The following is a 19,209-nucleotide window of genomic DNA, read 5'->3' as shown; positions in this document are numbered from 1 at the left end:
GATCTGAGGGCACAGAATTTAATGAGACATTCCCTGTTACTATTGTGCAGTGCACACCCCTGGCACCCAGCTGCACCTTTGCATACATGCATCAAGAGCAGTACTCACTGCAAATAAGGGTTACATTCAGTTATCTTTTACATATGTCTACTCTCAGGCTGTGCACAAATGATGTCCACTGTGCTTTATGAAGACCCAAGAATAGAAATATCAACTCCCAAATTCTTTCCAACTCCCAGTGGCCATTTGCCCTGAGACAATGGGTAACATCCATGAGTTCTAGGCTTCTTACATATCACTGAGCTGGTCCCAGAAATCAGGTAAAAATCTTGTCCCAGGAGGTTCCCAATATCTCCTTGTAATTGACCTAGAGGCAAATCAAATCCTGGCTTACATCCCGGCTGCTATTGTTCTCCGGGACTCTGACACCTGCTCAGAAACAAAGCTTTGTTAAATCACTCCCTATTTCTGAACAAACTCGCTGCTCCACCATTCCAAAAACAGAAGGCATAGAGGTTAATATGAATGTAAGAAAGGAGCTCACATGGGGTCCTGCAGCCTTTCCATGTAGTCTCTGAGGTCCCGAGGGCCCCCCAACCCCGTGTCCTGACACACCCACTTGATGTTGTCCTCACTGTCAAACAGGATGGAGTTGGTGTACGGGCTGCCGTCCTCCGGGAGGATGGTGGTGTAGGACGTAAACTTGACTCGCTTCTGCTTTGGGCCTGATGGATTCAGAGGCTCACTTTTCAGGTCCTTCTCACAGACATAGTCAGAGGGCCTGAGCAGCTGGCTGTGGAAGGTCTTCTGGGAACCGCCGTTGAGAAGGAAGTTCCTCTCTTCGAACTGCAGCCCCCTGTCTATCATGGTCGTGCCCTCCTCCGACGGGAGGGTGATGTCCAGGGGGTTCTCCAGAAGTTCCACCTCATTCCCAAGCCAGACCCAGTCATGGGAATGGGGGATGTTGTCTTGCTCTCTTGAGGTGAATGTTTTGTGTCTGTATTTCCAAGCAAATGTCACACAGTTGATCAAGAAGACCAAAATGGCCAGGCAGAAGACACAGAGCAGAGTACATGCCTATCTCCAAGTCAGTCAACCCCCTTGAGGTCACTGTCAGGTCACTGAGATTACTGGTTTCTGGTAATTTCCCTTGACTGGGGAAGCTTGTGAAGGCATCTGAACTGCCATCTTGAGTGACTTATCCTTTCCTTCCTGCGGAGACCATGCGGTTGTGCTTTTGTTGCTACGTTCCTCATGGCCAACAGAGGCGCCATGTTGGAACCACTCCTGATCTGCTCCCTCCTGGTTCCCTTCACGCTCTATGGCATTACTGAGGTGGTCTTTGTATTATCCACTGATGCCTTCAATGTCTTTTGTGCCTCCTTGGTGCTCATCAATTTTTGGTTGAAATCTGACTTTGACATTTCCTTTACCCACAGCAAGAACGCTCTTCCTCTTGGTCTTCTGACAGGGCTCACTAATCATCATTTCTAGTTTAATCAAGGGCCCTTGCCCTTCACCCTGTGCGACAACCACCAGCCATCTAGACTGAAGGTTTGCCTGGACAGACACCACCATTTCACCCAATGACGACACAGTAACTGAAAAATCCTTGGGGTCATAAATGTCTAAGGGTATCACCAAACCATCACTGACCAAAATCCAACAACTAAGAAAAATGAAATTAAAACTTTATGTTACAATTTATTTCCTTCAAATTTATAAGCACATACTCAAATTTGTAAACCACATATGTGGTTTATTATGAGATATGTCTCCAATACCCAGACGGAGAACAATAAATGTGTTTTAAAATCGGGATTAGTTGCTATCATACATTTAACTGGCATAAATAATGGGTTGTAACTGCACTGGTGTGAGGAGCAAATTTGTTTACCGTAGTCCTGTGTATATTAACTTAGTGAATGTCATATAACGGAATTCGACTTTGAATTTTCCGAAGAGTTTGAAAGATCACAGGATGCTTCTGAATCGATTTCAGGTGCAGCTAATCATGCTGCTGTTCAAGATGAATATCACTCCACGCAACCTTTATTAGAAAGACATGCTCATTTGAAGTATCTGAGAAAAGATGTATTATGGGGACTGGCATGCTTGAAGGACACAATGACCTTGGTATAATTCAATGGATTTGCTACAAGTTTAGAGATGGATCAGAGATTTAAAGTTGTCCATAATTAATATAAAACAATAGATGTCTGGTGCCTATTAGCCATACTTCTTTAAATAATAGAAATATAATTTGCAAGGACCAATTATTACCTATTTTGGAAAGGAGAAGACGTGAACCTTCGGTCATAGTCTACCAAGAGCCCCCCATCACAGATAACCCATTGCAGAGTGGTATTGGGACACATGGTTAGTGTGTGAAATATCTAAGAGGACAATCTCCCCAAAGTACTGAGCACTTTTCTCAGACACAGACAGACTGGAGAGAGAAAACAGAGTTTCAAGGGTCTCCTGTCCTAGCTACGAGTGCTCTATTGATCTTCTCCGCAGATGTAAGAGTGAGGGAGGTGATCTCGAATGACCGGGGACTCAAAGATTCTGGAATCCCACCTGCTGCGGGGTCTGGATAACGTCCTGGGCCAACACCGCCGAGACGATGGCTCTCTTGTCCACTCTGTGAGGCTGCAGGGCAAGGGACAAGCCGGCCACCAGCTGCACACCCAGGTCTGCGATGGTGATGCTCTCATCCAGCACGATCACCATCTTCTCGGCCAGGATAGAGTCGGACAGCAGCGAGAGCACCTTCGAAGGAAGCAAGAAAGCTCCAGGGTCAGTCGCACACATCAGTAATGAGAAAAAAAGGAAAGAAAAAGGTTAAATGCCTACCAAAAGGAGTGGGGCTCTGTAAGCAGGTCATTTGTTTGCCACCCTCCTTGAAACCCCAAAGTGTGCTCTCAGTGCTAAATGAAAGCTTCAGAAAGTAGGAACTAGCTCAGATCCAAAAAAAAGAAAGAAAGAAAAAGAAAAAAAGCAGGGACCTACCTCTCCCTTTATCTAGCTGTGGTGATAGATGCAGGGGAAGTCAGCTGCCACATTAGCAGGAAACATTCCTCCCAGGGACAAGCTATTGCTGAAGTGTCAGAATACTTTTTATTTGGGGGACTGCTACCTTTTTACCCCCCGAGAAACACTGTTCTCTAACATCCAAGATTATCAGAAACCTTGCTCTTTGAAATCCCGCCGTCAGGCAAAATGAACTTCCCTCTCTTGCCTTGAGGACCTAAGTCACTTTGACACAGAGAAGCAGATCTGATTTCTAACTCCGATGCCGGATTTCAGATAATGCAACATTCCCCATGTGTGTGAGTTATGTGTCTCACTAGCGGGCAGGACCCTGGGTCCACAGCACGGTCCAGATGGACGCCGGCAGCTCAGCTGCCCACAGTGTGCTTCATACTAGTCTTACCTGTCCTCAGCCCTTGCTGGCTTCCCATCAGACCCTATCTCTTTTGTGCAAAACAATTTCCCACATTTCCTCCACATGGGGTCTCTCTAGGAGCAATAAGTCAACAAACCTGACTTATGTCAGATAATAGATTTGCACCCGATGATCTTAGGACAGATGATCTGGACTAGGACAACTGGTTGAAATACAGATGGTTTAGAAGAGCATTTTTTAATGTTTAATCACACACCCTCCATTAAAGAACAAGGAACTATAGGGGAACCTGGGTGACTCAGTGGGTTAAAGCCTCTGCCTTAGGCTCAGGTCATGATCTCTGGGTCCTGGAATCGAGCCCCACATTGGGCTCTCTGCTCAGAGAGCCTGCTCTCCCCCCGCCTACTTATGATCTCTCTCTCTGTCAAATAAATAAAATCTTTTTAAAAAGGAACTATAAATAGACCCACCTAATATATTTTGCTTCCTTTGATTTATACAATATTAGTCATTTGTTTTCTTCAAAGAGCTTGATTTAATTTAGTGGTAATTCCCCCCAAATTAAAGAATATTATCTCCCTGTTGGTGCTGGCCCATTAGAGCACAGAAAATGTAACAGTTTCCTCAAAACTAGTAGTTATATTTTGACAACCTTTTTTACTGAAAATATTTAGAGAAATGGTGTCTTGCCTTCTTCCCCTGCTTAATTTTTGCTCTTTGAGTAGATGTTTATAATGTAATAATTGTAGATCCTTGAAGCATCATTGAGTTCGCTGGGGAAAATCCAACACAAAAAGGAATCTTAATGGCCTTTAAAAGTCATTTCGGCTCATAAAACATCAATTTGCAACCAGAGGGATTCAGACCTGGACTAATATCGTACCAATAGAGCAGCTTGTACAAAAATCACATTTGGGTGAGCCCTAAATTGGGACGTGACAAGGAATATTTAAACACTTTGTAAAGATAATCTGTTCTATAATCTCTTCACAGCCCTCCTGTTAAAATTAACTAAGAAATATTTTCAATCATCCTCTAAGAAAAGAGAAAGCATGACATTGGGGAACTCTGTGTGCGTAAATAGCTACGATAAACAAAATGTGGCCAGATGTTGGCCAGATGTCGCTGAGTGCCCTGGGGTTGAGAGCTACTAATACCAAGGATGTAAGGTTGCTTTTGTTGTGTGTCTTGAAGTAGCATCCCCTAGGGAAAGGGTGCGAATCCGGTCTCAAGAGCATCTCTAATTTGCAGAAGCTTCTCTGTGGTTAGACATGAATTTCTGAATGTGCCGTCTACAGGCTGATGAATTCTGTGTATTGCGTTCATGACTCCCTCCCATGTGCAGACAACCCACTTGCACAGAACCGACTCACACTAACGTATCTGGACACAAGCAAAGGGTGGGCTGAGAATTTGGGGAAAGCATCAAGCAGTGCATGAAACCGGCACCGTCGGTGGTCATCCCCGGCTCCTGGCCCACCAGGGTCCTGCCTCCTTGGAGCTGCATGAATCTGGGCTCCTCCACCTTCATGAACTCGGCCATGAGGTCGGTGATGTCCAGCTGCCAGTCGGGGGCCAGCATGGAGCTCAGCTGACTCACATTGGGCGCCTCGGCTACGACCTGGGTGAGGACGCGCACCGTGGTGTGCTGGTACTGCAGGGAGCACCACTTGCCCCTCTTCTCCTCGTCCTCCCCTTGGTGGGCTGGGAGCACAAACCAGAATGAGCCTACTTTTCATCAGGGTGTTTTATCCTCAGTTTTCCAGCAACCGTGGGGCTATGGTCATGAAATGACAGGACCCGGCTCCTCGTCTGGTCAAACGTGTGTGCCCACAGATGCACTGACGACATCTTCAGCCATCGGGCATGTGGGGTGTTTCCCCGGTGCCAGATCTGTGGCTTCTCGCCCAGAATTCAGGAATCAAAAGACGTTGTCTCTTGCCTTCAACGTGTTTTCCCTCAAGTGGCAGATGTAGGCAGCCGGAGGACCAGGAGGGAGGTTTGCTGCACGGTGGAAACGCCCTGGGGTGATCCCGTGGTCCCCTTTTGGTTCACAGCAATGTGGTCAGAGTGTCTAAGGGTCGGAGCCAGGAATCCACATATTTCAAAGAGCCCCGGTGATTCCAAGGGGCAGCAGTTTGGGAACCAGTAGCTTGAGCTCAAGAATACATGCAAACTAGCCTCACGGCACCCTCCACCCTCACTCAGACAAGGGACATGAGTGCTCTGATCCTTATTCTCCTCCCCTGGGAAATCGGGGGTGCCCACCTCTGCTGAGGTTGTCGCAGGGAGGGGAAGGGCACGAGCCCTGTTGGTTGACCTGAAATTGGCACCTGACGCTCATGAGCGAGAGAATTTGAGAGTGACTGTGTTAGCAACATGGTGAGGACAGGTGCTAGGGGAGATCCCGGCAGAGTTCAGCTCCGGGAGGCAGGGAGCTAGGATGGTTCCTGCACCTGTGTGGTTGAAAGGGGCTCCTTAGGAATAACACAACACCCATCCCACCTTTATGACTCCCCACTGAGGACACCTATTACAACAAAAGACGCTCGAAATTGCTCCTCCCGCTTAGAAAACCCCGAGGGTTTGGGGAGCCCCGAGCCAGGAACCACAGACAAAGACCCACATGCATATTTCTTAATAATGCACTGTGTCACAGGCAGTGTCCAGAGTGGCGTCGGCTCTTGGGGGGAACATCAGCGGCCACCATCGCTTCTGTCACTTTGCACATTTACCTGGTTTCCAGCCATGGGTCCCCCAGAGTGCCCAGCAACCTTCCGTCCCGGAGCAGGACCCCCTTCTCTTCTAGCATTGAAATTCGCCCAGCTGCAGTGAGGGACAAGAGCAGAGCAGCCGTTAGCAGCCCACACTGTCTTGTCAAATAATCATAGCCGCTTAAGTGGCTGTTAGACTTCATAGGACATAAACGCTTTCCTCTCTAATCCACTTTCTGTTTACACACAGGGTAGCACTTCATCCCCTCATTTCAGCTTTTCTTCTGCCTCAAAAAAAAATCAGATCTGCAGCCCCAGGCACTTATCGGCTCTCTCATTAAGCCCCCATGCTGGGGAATTCATTCCCTCGGAAACGCTTGGTTCCGTGAGCTGATAGCTATTTCTAAAGTCAAGACAAAAACAACCACAAAAATCACTTATTGATGATGATATTTGGGGACGTTTCCTCTTCTTCTTTCTCCCTCCAGGGTGTTTATACCGGGTGTCTCTTTATAGACTTCACCACACCTGTTACGGAAGAGCTATTATAAAAGCAAATTGATGTGGCTGTTTTTGTGTTTTGTGACAATGTTAGCAACCAAGGAGCGGCAAGCATGCTGCTCAAACGTGGGCCACTGCGTTTCCCGATCAAATGTCTGGATAAAGGGAACACAGGCTAACAGCTGGTAAGGGGAGCAGCGGGGACAGGGAGCTGGGAATCTGGCTCACTCACTCCCAACCTGAGTCCCCTGGCCCTGCATGCAGCCCCAGAGAAGCCAAAGCTCCCAATCTGTCAGCAGACGTCAGAAACCTGGCTTTTTAAAAAACAATAATAATAACAACAACAACAACAACAACAACTTTGGTGGTAAGAACAGTTAACATGAGATCTACCGCTCTAAATTTTTCAGTGTAATATATAATATACATATTTTCCAGACCAGATGAAACATATTTAAGGAAAAGATTCGGTTGCAGGAGCAAGGTGTGGGGGAATTTTGGCTTCAAGGTCACCCCCACCGGATGTTCTGGCAGACTAGGCAGGTCCTGACTATCTCCAGGATGTGATGTGACTGTAACCAACTCCCCCGACCCCATCTGCCTCTGGTTTCCTCAGGCAGACCGTCAGACCACCTGCTAAGATCAGTTCAGCAGACAGGGAGGGCTCACTGCAGGTCCCAATCTCCTCCCCAGCCCCAGGGCAGGCGCAGGACGGGTAGGGAGAGAGAATGGGGCCACCGGGGTTCAGTCCAGGGTCCGAGAAGAGATTCCAAGTTGATTTCCAAGTATTCCACTGGTGATACTCTGAAAGGCAAAAGCAAACCAAACAGAAAACAAACAAACAAAAAACTTCCTTATTCTGAAAAACAGCAAGTAGTCGGTCATCGTTTCTCTAAAGTCCTGCCCCTCCCAGTTTCAGTAGCAGTGACACGTTTTGTCTTCAGGAAGCTGGTATTTCAGAAGATGCTCAGCCTTCAGGAAGCGGATTTTCTTCCCACGGTCAAGGGCACCCCCCACTTCCCAGCCTGAGCCTCCTGCACCAGCATGAGACACCCGCCCCCCACAGCCTCAGGTGCAGGGGCCTGCAGAAACCCAGGCGCCCTGTAGGTGCGAGGGCAGACGCATCCCCCACGGGTCAGGATCCTGGGCTGCTCTCCATGGCCTCCCAGCCATGTTTCTCCACCTGCCCCTCCCTGGCCCCCCGCAGCGACAGATGTTTCCATGTGTGTTCGTACGTGTAGCGTGTGATCCCCCCTGAGGTTCTCTGCCCTTCCCCGCACATCTTTCTAATCCCATTCACTGCTTCCCTTTGACGTCTCCAGGCTCCTTGGGTTTCCAGTATCATTCTTCACTACAAGGAGCTGGCTTCTTGGAGGCAAGAATGATTCTAGGACTGTGGCAGGCGGTTCATCTGCCCCCCTTACCCTCAGTTTCAGCAGGTGATCCTTCTTCTGACTTGTCCTTGTAAGGTCAGTAGTAGCCTAACTGCTAGGTCTGTGCCATTCATCGTCTCATGTGAATATCTACCACCGCACATTGTCACATGAAGAGGGGCTGTACTGGTTATCTACTCTGTGTCCGTGTAGCATATATGTATAATAATTATATTCTTAAATATAAAATGTAACCTATAATGACAAATATTATATAAAGTACCATACTATATATAGTATGTATGTATAGTATGTCCGTGTAGTATATATATAGTAATTATATTCATAATATAAAATGTAACCTATAATGATATATAGTAATGTACTATATAGAGTATGTATGTGTAGTATGACATATACTTTGTAGGTTTTAATGAATTATTGTGGACTTAATGCATGTTATATATATATATATATATATATATATATATATATACCATGTAAGTGTTATATCCATACACATTACATGCACGATATATTCATTATGTATATTTATGTTCCATAGCATAGGTATAATTCTCGGCATGCTTTATGGGTTATTGTGTATTTCATGTATATTTTATTTTATAGAACATAAATGTTTTATTGCACATGCCTTATCCATATTTATGTTACAGAGAGTCCTTGGGTTATCGAACAGGAATATGAAGGGCTATCATCATTCCCAAGTGCCTAAGAAGAAGCCAGGACCGGGCAGCACGATTAACGAGCCCAGGGTCACAGAGCCATAAGCGGCAGAGCTGGGACTCACCCCTGCATGCCCTCTCTGGCATCTGCATCTTGCAACATCGCAAGGTTACTTAGAAGAAAAGCAGGAGTTTCACCTGAATGCACCACTCCCAACCAGCCTTGAGTTTGCCACTGTATCCATCTGTCTGTTTCAATCGCAGGGACCCGGCCACGCACTGTTTTCAACCTGACAGATGTGAAGCTCCGTATCAAGGAAGAAAAGCGACAGAATCAGATGGTCTGTTTCTCACACGTGCACGAAAAATGCACACACCTATATGAAGATAAGCAAGTGCTATAAAAAAAGATAACAGTCCTTTTTCGTGCAAACCTAAAGGATATTTAATATTCTTTACATAGTTTTGCAAAAATGCTGCTTAGTCTCTGCCGCTTAAGGTGCCCTTAGATCGATTTTTGGTTTTGCCTTGTATTCAAATGACCGCTGAAATCCCAGCAGGGCTAAGAATCATCAGTCTATGGGGAACGGGGTAAGGTTCTCAGAACTTAACACGTACTGTATCCGTTTAATCCTCATGGTGCTTGTATAAGGTAAATTGGTATTCTTCTTCTTTTGTAATGCACCAAGTGAAGCTCAGGGAGGCCATTTCATCAGGGTTACAGAGCTACCAAGAGACAGAGTCAGGATGTGAACTCATGCCGCCTGGAGGCAAAACCTGGTTCTTAAGGAGTTTGGGTGACTTCCTCAGCACAAATACACAGGACAGAAGACACACCCTTCTCTCTCAGGCAGCCTGTGTAGCTGGGACCTGGAAGAATGAGCAGCCAGGGAGAAATTCATGACCCATCTCCGTGGTCTTGCAGCTAAACTCCCCAGGGGACGGCCCGGGATCGCCAGCTCAGTGCAGTGACTTGACAAGGGAACCTGCGCCAACTAGGCTCTCCCTTGCCTGCTTGTGTCCCCAGGTCACCAGGTCGGACACTCTCTTTCCCAAGCACTTAACGTATGGAGTCTGCAATAATTAGTAAACTAATCAGGGTTCTGTATGGGCAAATAAAATTTCAAAATAAGAAGAAATTGATTTATTGGAAGAACACCTATGAAATGGATTAGATTTGCTTGGCTCTATAAAATGGCAGAATTTCGTTCTGTCTATGCAATTTCTTAGCAAATTGCTCTGATGTACATCACATTCTGGTTTAATACTGATTCCATAATACAATTATTTTCTTTCTCCCCTATTCTTTTTGGCGAGGTTTTCTGAGTGGGTGTGAAGAGACTGTTTTTAATTATATCTCCCTAAAGCTCCCATAGGGGCTTGTAAGATGAACATATTTACTGGCTGTTTTCACCTCGGACTGGCAAGAAGCATCCACTGTTCACCTTAATTTTGGACACACACATCTTCATGAAAGACTCCTGAGACCTCTCTCAGTCTGCCTCCATTAGATGGCATAGAACATCTCTGCATTCTATTTAATGGGCTCTCACCATGAGAAACCCAACAAGTTAGTCTTTTTCCTCTAGGAGAAAAATCTCTGCCCCCAAATACTTCCGATAATGCTTTGCTATTTCTAGATAAGTATCTTCCAAAACTCACACCTTATAGAAACTTCAGAGCAGCCCGGGCCAAGACTACAGCTCAGTACAAAGCCTTAGCATACGCTTATCTGCAGAATGTTTTCGTGTTCGCATCTCATCTCTTGACTTAGTGGATTTTAAAAGCACCACCGACGCTTGTTAGCTTAGGAAAAGATCCAAGCCCTTCATTTTCATCAAACGGTGCCCCAGAAGGGATTAGGAGCTGTTGATCTGGTGAAAGCCCAGCATATGGCCCTGCCCGGCCTCCTGTGCCTGCTCCGACCGCACTCCTGGAGCCTGCTGGAGAGAGACACTGGTAATTAGCCGCCATTGGCACAGATGTTGAAGCCAAAGCTTAGATGTTCGATGTTTGCTTATAAATTAGTGGCACATATGCACACAAAAGCACATAAGGTATTTTGGCAGGATAAACAGGTTTTCAAGGCGGAAAATCAGAGAGAGAAAGTTCTGCAGGATTTTTGCAATTTCTATTAAAGCTACTTAGGAAATTTCTTTTAGAACAAAAAAAGCACTTGGGAAATCGGAGAGTCACACAGTGTTTAAGAACAGCATAAGGCATTGGTGGCCTCATAGAAACAGTTTATTCCTGTGAGTCCCAGGACCTAAGTCAGTGCAAACAGTGGCCTCATGACCACCTAGTCCACAAAGAGAACTGGGAGAGGAACTTTGAAAGACCCCAGCGGACAGGACCCAGCAGACACAAGACATGCCCCTCACTGCAGAAGGCTGGCCCTCCAAACTCTTACTCTCACTGACTATTTCCTCAAGAGGACCAGGAATTCAGAATCTAGCCAAATCCTCATGTTTCGGGGGAAATTCTTGATGTAGAAGCAATGGGCTCAGCATTACAAAATGCTGTACCACTGATGGAGCTTGTGTTCTCTCTGCCATGAATAGAGGTTAATGACATCCTTGCCTACAAGAGACTTTTTCTGAGCTGCCTGAGAAAATTCTATCTGAAGCACTGAGCTCCTCAGTTGCCATGACCCTTGATTAGGTGGTGTGGCACAGCCACTGTTCCCAGAGCCCTGCCACCTCCCCATATGGCCAGGGTGAAATTATAGTGGTTTCTTCCTTTATGGAACACCTAGATTGACGCTAGTGATACAAAACCAACTCACCATCATATTATCTGTACAACCATAGTATAATTTAATTTATAAGAAGATAACTTACCCATAAATTCTCATGAATAATGGAGTGGCATGAAGTACTGTTTGGACTAGTGAAGCAAGAACAAACCAACCCAATCCAACCCAGCCCAACCCAGCCCAACACAACACAACACAAAACAACACAACACAACACAACCTATCCCAACCCAACCCAACACAACACAACTCATCACAACCCAACCCAACACAACCCAACCCAGCCCAACACAACACAACACAGCCCTTCATGGCCCAGAGCAATAGCATAGCGCCAGGTTGGCTGCAATGTATCTAGGGATATTGAGACCAGCCAAACTAGAATGAGCATGTTTCACCCAAGGGAAGCGACCAGCGCACCTAGAATGAATTGTTTCCATGGAGGAATGTTGGCTCTGCCTTTTTAGGCATACTTTTTTTTTTTTTTTCCCAAAAAAGGCAGGACCTCTTTTTCCAAAAGAGGCAGGTTGAGAGTGAAATCTATCAGATTTCAATACTGGCCACTATTAGGAAAACAGTAAGACATGACACTGGCCAAACAAAGCAAGTTTTGGGACTGTATTTGCTTTAAGAATGGCTGTTCTACAGACATGAGCATATGCTCTCCTTGACAATGTGACTACAATACCCAGAGAAGGAAATAGAGATAGGTACAAAACCATCTAGAACAAATGTGCCCCTCACTGATCTGGTGCTCCAGTCTCTATTAGACACTTTTCCTGACTCCCACAGACTATAACAGAAATGGGAAAGTTTTCATCACATTGGTGAATGTTGATGGATCCTCACAGGCCCTGCGAGGGAAGGGAAGAGGACTTGTCCTGAGAAGGGATCTGGATTCTGGGGGAGAGGTGTGCAAGGATCAGTTAGTGATGTCTTCCTTGGATGGGTGCTAGGGAGCTATAGCATGTGTGTCTTACCTCTATCACTTTTGCCACAAATTCAAGTTCAAATTCTTTAGAAAGCTCTGAAGGTTCTTAAATCCTAATAACACAAATTTCCCAAGATGCTTCTTGGCAGCAATGATTGATGATGTCATGTCTTCTGCATGAGAGCCAAAAGTCACATGATCAACATTTCAAACTAAAAATTCAATATCCAGGGCTGCCTGGGTGGCTCAGTGGGTTAGGCCTCTGCCTTCGGCTCCGGTCATGATCTCAGGGTCCTGGAATCGAGTCCCACATCAGGCTCTCTGCTAGGCAGGGACCCTGCTTCCCCCTCTCTCTCCACCTGCCTCTCTGCCTACTTGTGATCTCTTTCTGTCAAATAAATAAAATCTTTAAAAAAAAATTCAGTATCCATACTTCTCCCTATAATCAACTCTCTTTCTTTTGTGGTAATGATCCTTAGTACTCCTGCCCCACATAGTTATCTGTGCACACTGTCTCCCCTTATGGACAAAAGGGGACCATGTCCTAAGATCCTCCATAGTCCTCTCATGGAAACTACTTACTGTGCATGAGAAGTCAGCTGTGATTTTTTTTAAAGATTTTTATTTATTTATTTGACAAAGAGACAGATCACAAGTAGGCAGAGAGGCAGGCAGAGAGAGAGGGGGAAGCAGGCTCCCTACTGAGCAGAGAGCCCGATGTGGGACTTGATCCCAGGACCCCAAGATCATGACCTGAGCCGAAGGCAGAGGCTTTAACCCATTGAGCCACCCAGGCACCCCTCAGCTGTGATTTTTTTAAAAATTAGGATTTAAATTTAAATTTTAAAAAATTTAAGAATTTTTAAATTTTTAAAAAATTTTTAAATTTATTTATTTATTTATTTATTCATTCATTTTTAAGATTTTATTTATTTATTTGACAGACAGAGATCACAAGTAGGCAGAGGAAGACAGCGAGAGAGAGGAGGGAAGCAGGCTCTCCACGGAGCAGAGAGCCCGATGTGGGGCTCGATCCCAGGACTCTGGGATCATGACCCGAGCCGAAGGCAGAGGCTTTAACCCACTGAGCCACCCAGGTGCCCCCAAAATTTTTAAATTAAAAAAAATTTTTAAATTTTTAAAACATTTTAAAATTAAGATACATTCACATATCCTAAAACTCTCCTTGTACAGTATACAAGTCAGTGGGTTTTTAGCAGATCCACAGTTGTACAGTAATCACTATCCACTTTCAGGACATCTTCACCACCCTCAGAAGAAACCATGTACTCACTGTACTGTACTCTTCCATCCTCATTCCCCTCCCCCACCAACCCCTGGAGACCACTCATCAACTCTCTGCTTTGACAGATTTTTCTATACCAGACATTTCACATAAACAGAATTATACGATATATGCCCTTTTGTGCCTGGCTTCTTTCATGTGGCATAACGTTTTCAAGGTTCATTCATGTTGTAACATAGATCAGGGCTTCATTCCTTTCTATAGCTGAGTGGTCTCTTATGTGGATAGACCAAATGGGCCTATGCAACCATCAGAAAATGGGCTTTTGGGTTCTTTCTACTTTTTTTGATACTGTAATGTTGCCATGAACATTCATGCACAGGTTTCTGTGCAGACTTCTATTTTCATTTCTCTTGGATATATACCTAGGAGTGGGATTTCTGGGTCATATGAGAACTCTACCTTTAGTAGTTTGAGGATCTTTTAAACCATTTTCCAAAGGAGCAGCACCAATTAACATTCCCACCAGCAATGTCTGGGTATCCCAATTCCTACATCTTCAACAGCCATGATTCTGAGAACAAACCCTCCACACAACGTACGAGCGGTTCCAATCCAGACTCCTCTACCCACCCAGAAGAAAACATTTCAGTATCTTCTTTCTTTGGGTTGTCTGTCAAAAGGAAGAATTCTCCACTGGCGAGGAATTCACTACCCATAAGGGACCTCTTGCAGAATCTAAACTGTGGCACAGAACCACCGACTGAAATATCTATCAGGTTCTGTTCATCAATTTAGACACTATTTCTTTCCAATACCCACATATCAACTAAGAATGCTCTTTTTAATGAGCCAACTGGAGAAGGCAGTCATTAAATGGTGCACTGAACATATGACTGGGTATATGCATGACTGACTCATGATTGAATAAATGCATGATGGATGGATGAATGAACAAGCTCAGTGAATATTTATTGAACACTCTGTAGGAACCAGATGCTGTGCTAGACGTGGAGACAGAGCAAACAAGAGACGCATGCGAGCTCACAGGGATCACGTTCTGTTGTGGGAGATGGTCAGAGCCAAGCAGATACACTAGTTGAAGGGGAATGTCTGTTGGTGGCAAATGCTACAAAGGAAGCTATGGGAGGTAAAGGAGTGTAGTGGCTGGGCAGGGAAGTCGGAAATGCGGACAGGATCCAGATCTCATGGCCCTTGCAGTCATGGTCACGGGATGCAGGGAAGAGAAGTTTTGAGGATATTAAGGCTCTTTCTAGTCTGAGTCCTTAACTCTTCAACAAAAATGTCACCAGTGTTTCTCACTGGTCTCCTTTTAAGGATTCCAGTGGATTATTTTGATCCTTGCAAGAGAAATTCAGAAATACCTTTCCTCTCTCTTATCTACATCTACATTACTGCCTGAATTTCATTATTCCCAGAGCTCATTTTCAAAAACTTTCTCCCAATGACCAATGCTCAGTGACTCCTCTCTGACCAGGTGGTAAACTCCAAAGTCCTGTGCTCAGATTCACATTTGTCTTTCTGCATTACATCCCAGCACCTCTCCTGATAACTGTGCTTCAAGAAAACTGGCATCTCCCAATTTCCCCAAGCAGATCAGACATTAAAACAACAACAAAAATGACAACTAGCTGATGATTTTTCAATGCTGAGAATGCTTTATTTCTCAATGCCTTCCTAATCAAATTTCCTCTGTTCCTTCCTAACTCCTATATCTACTTCCAGACTCTTCTCAGTCATTTCCCAAACCTGCCGAGATGATATAGCTCTCTGTCCCACTTTTAGCTGAACATCTAATAAAGCACACCGAAAACCTGTTGGAGGCGGGACCCAAATGAGCTGTTCATTTTTACATCTTCCACACCCAGGACAAGGAATGGCACAAAGTATATAAGGGATGGATGGAGGGATAGACGGATAGAGGGCTGGATGGACGGCTGGCTGGCTGACTGGCTGGCTGGAAGGATGGAAGGATAGAAGGATGGGTGGATGAATGGGTGGATGGATGGATGGATGGATGGATGGATGGATGGATGGTTGGATGGATGGGTGGGTGGATGGTTGGATGGATGGATGGATGGTTGGATGGATGGATGGGTGGGTGGATGGATGGTTGGATGGATGGTTGGGTGGATGGGTGGTTGGGTGGGTGGATGGATGGTTGGATGGATGGTTGGGTGGATGGGTGGGTGGGTGGGTGGATGGATAGATGGATGAGGAAAGTTTCCTCCTTTCTCCTTGGCAGGAAAGCCCTGCCCAACAGGAGATCATGTGAGCCAACAGAGTGCCTTAGATCCCTCCAACACAGACAGTTCAGAAGTCACTTGCTGTAAGATGTGTTAGCCAAGCTAGACCAGAACCCTCCACGGGAGCTTTTGGACTGAACTTGGTTGGAAAAGATTCTTTTCTTTCCTTATCATAGAGTTGCACTGGTAAGAGCCTGAAGCTACTGTGGTCACAGTCTTTATTTTGTTCAGCAGCTTGTTGGGAGAGGTAAAGTTAATGCATAGAAACAAGAAAACCCACAGAAAGTGGCCACAGTTTTATCTCTGGTTCCTATCATCCCTAATGCCCCAAACTTCTATATATGGGCTTAGGAGGTCTGATCTTGTCCCTCTTCGCCACCTTGGAAGTAGATTTCAGTGGTTCTCGCCCAGGGATAATTTTACCTCTAGTGTAAAGAGGAATGTTGGGCAAGGTCTGGAGATGTTTTGGATTGTCACAATTCAGGCAAGGTGTTGGCACTGTTATCAAGTGAGTGGACACTGGGGAAGCTGATCCAATCCCTACCATGCACGGGATAGACCCTCACAACAGTTATCAGACCTCACCTGTTAGGATGGAGAAACCTTGAATTAGCGCAAAGTCATCACTTACAACAAGGTTCCCGATAGTCCTTGCGAAGGCCGTGCCCCAAGGCTGACACCCACACTCCACCCAGTGAGGCAGACCTACCTGCTTATCTCTGCAAGTCAGCCCACAAAACACCTGCCCTACAAAGGGAGAGTTTCCATGTTCAAATAGTCCATTTTCATCCGTACACGGTCTTCCCTGGAATGCATATGAAAACCACTTCCTCTCCTTCCTGCTTTTGCTCCCTTTCGGTCCATGTTACAGGCCGATCTTCAAAGTTAAACCAAGAACAGCAAAGCTTATTAGCCCTGGCTTCTGCAAACAGCCCTATCAATGTTCCAGGGCTTAGCAGGCTGCAGGTGTGGACTATTGATTGGGCTTGAAAGAACTCCTTCTTCCCAGAGAGTAGGTGTCTCCTTCTCCATAATTTGCGACCTCTGTGTTGACAGGCCTGGGTCCCCGAAGCTTCGTTGATCGGTGTGGCCACTGAATTTTTAATGAAACTGTGTATAATGCACAATATGATAGCTTTGTATTGATTCAGTCTCACGGGAGGTCGTCTCTACAGAGAAAGTCCCTCTAACTGCTTCCCATTTGATTTTGGTTTGGTTTGGTTTCGCTTCTGTCTCATTCTGTGTTACCTCTTCAGCAACGCACGGAAGCGAGAAGCCCACCCCGTGTGAATGCCCCCAGAGTGGACGCATCCACTGGCTTTCCAAACACTTCCCCAGAGGCTCAAAGACCCTGATGGGGCTCGGCATGCTCCCTGGGGTCCTCTGGTGCCTCCTGTGATGCTGGGGTACCATCCCGACTCATAGGGCGCTCCACAGATACACGCCCCGACGAAACAGTCCTTGAGGTTCACCAAGGGTTTCTTGATTCCCGTCAGCTCGGGTGGTGGCTTACAGCTGACCAAACTCAGACTCTGGGGCAGGGCGAATCGGGACGCCAACCTCAGTTTATGTGTCTGGTACCCAGATGACGTGGGCAGGTCTACCCCCGGAGCCTTCGTCACTGTGAAAGGAGGATGCTATCCCTTGTGTCCCGAAGGGCTATGGCAGCCTTCCCTTTAAGTAACCGATGTAAAGGACTCAGGGAAAGAACCAGGCACCTGAGAGTCATGCCTCAAACTAGTCGGTAAATAAAAACTCAAAAGCAAATAAGATGCGTCAACTGAACAGAGCAAGGACATTGGGAAGATGAAGAAGGAGAGGCTTGGACGGACGGGACAACTTGCCCGAGGTCACCGTCATGTGTAGTGGGACGAGGGTACAGAAGGCAAAGCTGAGGGCAAAGCACAGGCCAATAGCCCACGATCACCACACTCCCCGCTCCCAGGTGGGACACGTGTGATATTCCTCAGGCACTGCCGGCCGCCCTAATGCTAAGGGAAGGAAAGACAAATGGCAGACTAACAGAGTTCACTGTCTTGCAGGAAAAGCCATTCTTACCAATAACCTGACTTCTGGAGGCCCACAGATTCGATCTCCTAGAGCCCTCACATGACTCTCCCCTTCCTGAGTGATGTGGGAAACAGAAGCAGAAGGGTGTGTAAGCAAGTTAGGTTTCCTTATAACTTGCAGCCTATTGACAAGGACTTGTAATAGAAAGAGTACGAGGTTCCTCCAGAAAGCTCCCAGCTGTCCTCATGTAAGTGTCTTATACTAGAAGAGAGATGACCTTCGCTTGGCAACAGCCAGGCTCCCGGCATCTGACAGTCTTTCTGAGCTTATGAAAGTGCTTTTGGACACCTCCCTTTGTCCCTACCTCCCCCATCTCCCAAGCATAGAATCAGCCACTCCTCACAACCCAGGTCAGCAGCTCTTTCTGCCCACGGGTCCTGTCCCCGTGCTTTGATAAAATCACCTTTTTGGCACCAAAGATGTCTTAAGAATTCTTTCTTGGCTCTTGGCTCTGGGCCTCACTCACCAACATTCAAAAACTCCATCAGCAGCACCATGACTCAAACCCATGGCCTGTGGACCAGGCTCTGAGCTGTGCGATATAGACATCTACATGGGGTATCTAACCCACATATAATCACGATTCTAAAGACTGTTGAAATGCATCAGCAGCAAGATGAAATAGAAAAGGCATAGAGCATTTTATTTCTATGTTGAGGTTAAAATATGGGCATAGAACTAGGGAAGAAATGGAGATGCCAGGGGCCATGGCAGTAGATAGATAGTGGGGGAGGGGCAGGCTTGGGATGTCTACACAATCTGATTTCAGAGGGAAAAGATGGGTTCAAAGGCAGGAGAGTAAATATACAGTCCCCTGGGCTCCAGGCGGGGAAGGAGAGCAGAGGAAGGATGGATTTGCTCCTGGAACTTACCAAGAGTGGAAATGGGCCCCCTGGCTCTCAGGCCACCTGCCAAGGAGCTCAGACAGCTTACGAGTCTCTACGTCCCTCAGCCACACTGAGCAAAGGGCCAACTGGGTGGGGAGGTGGCGATTTTCAGGTGGGGAACCGTCCGATGCCAGCACACAGCTCTGGCCCTCGAGAACCGAAGGCATCCGAGTTAATACAGTAACTTCTGCAGGAACCAGGAGGAAGGGATGGAAAGCTGACTGAGTGCACTGGGCAGGCGTTTAAACTCAGATAAAAGCGCCAAAAGAGAAAGGAAGGTCTTCTTTGCTCTGACAGAGCACAAAGTGAATGCATCTATAAATAGAACAAGGCAGGAAGGGCCCGGGGTGGGTGGTGTCGGAGAGCACGG

At 46.3% G+C, this 19,209-nt stretch overlaps 1 protein-coding gene across 1 annotated transcript in view; it reads right to left on the bottom strand.

The window, feature by feature from the left end:
* Nucleotides 1–540: 540 nt before the first annotated feature.
* Nucleotides 541–19,209, bottom strand: part of LOC116878511 (transmembrane protein 132B-like) — a 76,803-nt gene continuing 58,134 nt past the window's right edge. Inside the window, 5 exon segments of the mRNA XM_032876106.1 lie at nucleotides 541–1,069; nucleotides 1,071–1,188; nucleotides 1,191–1,679; nucleotides 2,577–2,772; nucleotides 4,857–5,113. Coding sequence (XP_032731997.1) covers nucleotides 541–1,069; nucleotides 1,071–1,188; nucleotides 1,191–1,679; nucleotides 2,577–2,772; nucleotides 4,857–5,113 — 1,589 coding nt within the window.

Source organism: Lontra canadensis, unplaced genomic scaffold (assembly GCF_010015895.1).
Source record: "Lontra canadensis isolate GAN:19392208 unplaced genomic scaffold, GSC_riverotter_1.0 scaffold58, whole genome shotgun sequence".
Lineage (NCBI taxonomy): Eukaryota > Metazoa > Chordata > Mammalia > Carnivora > Mustelidae > Lontra > Lontra canadensis.
The sequence above is the reverse complement of the archived record's forward strand: the minus strand, read 5'-3'. Positions and strand labels throughout refer to the sequence as shown.